Source organism: Tetrao urogallus (genome assembly GCF_951394365.1).
Source record: "Tetrao urogallus genome assembly, chromosome: 1".
Lineage (NCBI taxonomy): Eukaryota > Metazoa > Chordata > Aves > Galliformes > Phasianidae > Tetrao > Tetrao urogallus.
This window is the reverse complement of record NC_136813.1, coordinates 129194799-129198920: the sequence shown is the minus strand read 5'-3', so window position 1 is coordinate 129198920 and position 4122 is coordinate 129194799. Positions and strand designations below refer to the sequence as shown.

General features: G+C 34.3%; 1 protein-coding gene across 1 annotated transcript; it reads left to right on the top strand.

Annotated features, from left to right (window-relative positions):
• Nucleotides 1-373: 373 nt before the first annotated feature.
• On the top strand, nucleotides 374-3363 carry IAPP (islet amyloid polypeptide; the record flags this gene model as incomplete). Its single annotated transcript, XM_079550796.1, has 3 exons — nucleotides 374-453; nucleotides 594-728; nucleotides 3171-3363. The coding sequence occupies 3 exons, from the start codon at nucleotides 374-376 to the stop codon at nucleotides 3361-3363; spliced, it is 408 nt and encodes a 135-aa protein (XP_079406922.1).
• Between the last annotated feature and the right edge of the window lie 759 nt (nucleotides 3364-4122).

Sequence of the window (4122 nt, the reverse complement as noted above, 5' to 3'; positions counted from 1 at the left end):
ATGTGCTTTTAGGAAAATGTGTTCCAATGATTAATCAACAGCATTTTTTCAGGAAAAGGCTAAAATGACTTCAAGGTAAATTGCACCTGGGACCAAAATTTGAGATCAGGACATGCCAGGAAATGCAAACTCGAGATATGGGAAAGGATTGACACTATTAGATGAAAAATAAATGCTTACTGTTGAGAGATTTCTCTCTGAATTTGCCTGTCACTAAACTTGTGGGAATCATTTTTTCACTCTAGCCTATGAAAAAGACCAGCTACTGTTGATTTAGGACAGAATGGTCATCAGTCACAGGATATGCTGAGGAGTATTTGGCATTGCTCTCAATTCTCAATCATTTTTCTTTTCAGAAAGTTTGGAAGCAAAGATGTGCAACCTAAAGCTGTCAGTTTTCTTCATTGTACTTTCTGTCACCCTGAGCTGTTTGGAAGCTACATCTATTGAGAAGTGAGTAATAAGTAATCATATTTATTTCTGTATAGGGGTAGCTTTCCAATTACTGCATGAATTGTTTTTACTTTCATGTCTAAAATAACATGAGCAGAAATAGAGCTATTCAGTATCACAGAGTATTTTATCGTTTAAAGATTATTATCTGTGAGTGACGATCTCTCTGATGGGACTTCCAAGAGGCAAGAGTGGATACTGCCCATAATGTCACAGAACACACTCTCAGGACTTAGTGAGAAAATGCCGGGACAGCCAGCAGCAAAGACAAAAAGGTATTGATTTCTCATGCTTCTTCTTGATGTGTCACAAGTAAAATGAAGTAAAATGAAGTAAAATTTAAACCGGTGATATTCTGTTGAGATTCTTCATGCCTGTTATTTCTCGTAAAATACTCTTCCTGTAAACAGAGCCACTCCATAAGCAGGATAAAAAGTAAATCCAGAGAAAAAAGTTGCACATCATTTGTTACTTCACAATTACAGCCCTTTCATAAATGAAAAAAGCTTGCAAATACTACATTACCTTGAGAAGTAAAGTCTATCGTAAGAGGTTTTTTTAATTTAAACATCAAATCTCCAAGCCTAAAGGAGAAATAAAAAGAAAACATATCCTACTTAATAACACAAGTGCTTTGACAGAATAGAATTCTTTTAAAATTTAACTACTTCCTGAAATTGAATAATATTTCATTAGTGTTACATGCCAATTTAATCATGGGAAGAAAGAAGAAAAGAAACTGGCTCTGATAGAGTTTAAGTAGTCTGAAATACATACATTCATGTTTATAGAGCTCTAAATCCAATTTCAGGTAATGTTTTGACTATAAAATAACATTTCAAAAAGTACTTGCAATTTCTGCTAAATGATAAACAGCACTGAATGCTCAATCTTGCCTTTTGAACAGTACTCTTTCAATGACAGTTCTATAGATAGACTCGGTAAATATATGTAGAGTTATCTGTTTCTTTCAATTGAATAAATATTACCATATAACAATTTGTCTCCCTTCCAAAATAATAATGGAGACTACCTGCATTTATACAGTTCTTGCTTTTTAAAAATCAATATATATATATATATGTATATTGTAGTAATCAAACACAAGGCATCACCTTTATGAGTGTGGTATGCCTTACCTGCTTTTTGGAGATGTTTGTATACAATATTACTGGGTGAAGTGTTTCAAAGCACATATTCAATTAAAGGCTATAGATCAGAAAGCTAAAAAGCTAATAGACATAATGGTTTCAGCCAGTCTTGACACTGGTTAGAAATCTGGTAACTTCCTGTAAGAACTGAGGTTTTAAACTCGGAGTGGCAGGGTCTGATTTGATACCATTAAAGAAAAGGAGAATTCTGCCTCCACTAACAAATGAGGATTTTCATTATGAACAGTTGCTGTTTGAACCCCATATGTTAAGGGCTTCATTAAACTCTTTTTAAATAATAGAAATACCAAGAAAAATCTATGAAGAGCTATATCAAACCCTATGCAAACATTTAGTTAAAATATCGATTGCTTAAAAATTGCTGCCTATTTGCTGATCAAAACTGGTATACTACAGACATTTCTCTCATAATTGCTATTCCATTTGCATTCTTAGATTAGCACAACTAACTCTCAAAGAATAGATGACATTTGAGATAATGGATTTAGTCAATCAATAGGAAAAAGTATTCATTGGTAATTGCTCAGAGTTTGAAACTAACATTGGAACTCTTCACAGTGAATTTCTACTGAAAACTGCAGTCTACTCCATGCCATGTTAATGTGAAGAAACCAAAGAAAATTAACAATAATTCTATAAGCAAGTGGCCATCAAATATTTATGTGTGGAGGAGAAGCAGAGTAGTTTCAGAAGTTGTAAAGCCCGTGCTCTTTCAAGCCAATCATTGTATTGTGTTTAAAACAAAGATCTAATGCTGCTTAAGTCCTACACAGCGTTTGTAAATGGTTGGTTCAGAGCATTAAATATTATTTTTAGGTAAGGACTCTTCCACGGGAACTCTTTAAAGCCTTATCCAGAAAACGATGACCTCCTACACAATTGCAGATGTTTTAACAAAGATGTGGCCCCTTTTCGCTACTGAAGAAATCCCTATTAAGACAGAACTAAATCCTCAGTGGTACTGAAGCCAGCAGCGGTCGGCAATATCTGCCACCTCTCACATTAGATGGCACAGCTGGGAGAGCCTTCTGGCTCAATCCATTTAACATGGACTGAAAGATCACTGGTGAGAGCAGGGTATGATTTGGAGGGAAGAAGAGAACTAAATACATGTTAGTGGTTGCCATTACATTAGTAATCCTCATGATATCAGCAAGAGCTCTGAATAGACTTAGAAGTTCAGCTTAAAGGTAAACATTTAGTCATTGTTTTCACTTACTGTCTTAACTATACTATCATTAGAGGTTTTCTAGATGTCATAAACTGCTATTCTGAATATCAATAAAAATGACATATGACTGTTAAGGTTAGCATTTAAATAACCCCCATCATTAAAACTGATAATAGCATATAGTGCAAAAAAGAAAAATTCAGGCACAAAGTAGGTGGAAGGAAGATTGTAATGTTCCTGTATTTGTGCACATATTAAAAGAACTCTCACATTAGCACAGTTCAAAAGCCTTTTAGAAGCAGCACACCTGATTGCTTATCATTTGACTTCATGACCTCATCTTGATTCTTCTTCTTTTTTTTTTTTTACATTAGTGGTCACCACCTGGAGAAACGGAAGTGCAACACTGCTACATGTGTGACACAACGCTTGGCTGACTTCTTAGTTCGTTCCAGCAGCAACATCGGAGCAATTTATTCACCTACTAATGTGGGGTCCAATACATATGGAAAGAGGGACACAGCTGGGCTTTTAAGCAGAAAATCCCAAAACAATACAAATCTTTAGGGTGTTGTAATGACTATCAATACAGTTTTAGTTAGGAGCTCAGTTTCTAATGTAATCTTTTGGTCAATTATTACTTGTACAGTCTTAACAGTGCCTTGTTTTCTTTGTGTACGTGTATGTAATTTATGCATGTGTAACATCATGCATAGGCTATTTCAAATCCTTTAGAACATCAGAAATCTGCTTGTCAAATTTCTTTGTAAAAAACAAGAAACAAAAAACTATAATAAATGGCAGAATAATTCCAACTTTTTTATTATTTTATTATTATTATTAAAAGGCTAAAAAGATAAACATGATGTGTATGTCTTTATAGTCACAGTTTGGTGAGAAGAAACCATTCATCTTAATTAAGACCAACAAAAAACAGAACACTAAAAGAAGTTATTTCCTAATTTAGGTAAAACAGAAGAATCTTCTGGTTTGGAAGTGGTTACAGAGCCTTTTTTTTTCCCAGGTGAAAGAACAATTAGATGAGATACTATGGTTGTACAGTCTGATTATTAGACTAATTAACTGCCTTGTCTCCCTCCACCATTAAGAGCCTGAAAATAGCAGAAGTAGCCTTGCAGTGTAGGTTTCCACACAGTGAGGATAGGATATTAAGAGTTTATTACTCTTACTATAAGATGGTATCAGCAAAAGTAAGCATCACGAGCGTATCTTCATTTCAAACTGGTAGAAATACTTCTCTTTGAGTATTCCTTTCCTTGAACTTAAGTAATAAAGAGAAAAAAACAAATGGCAATTCAGGTATCA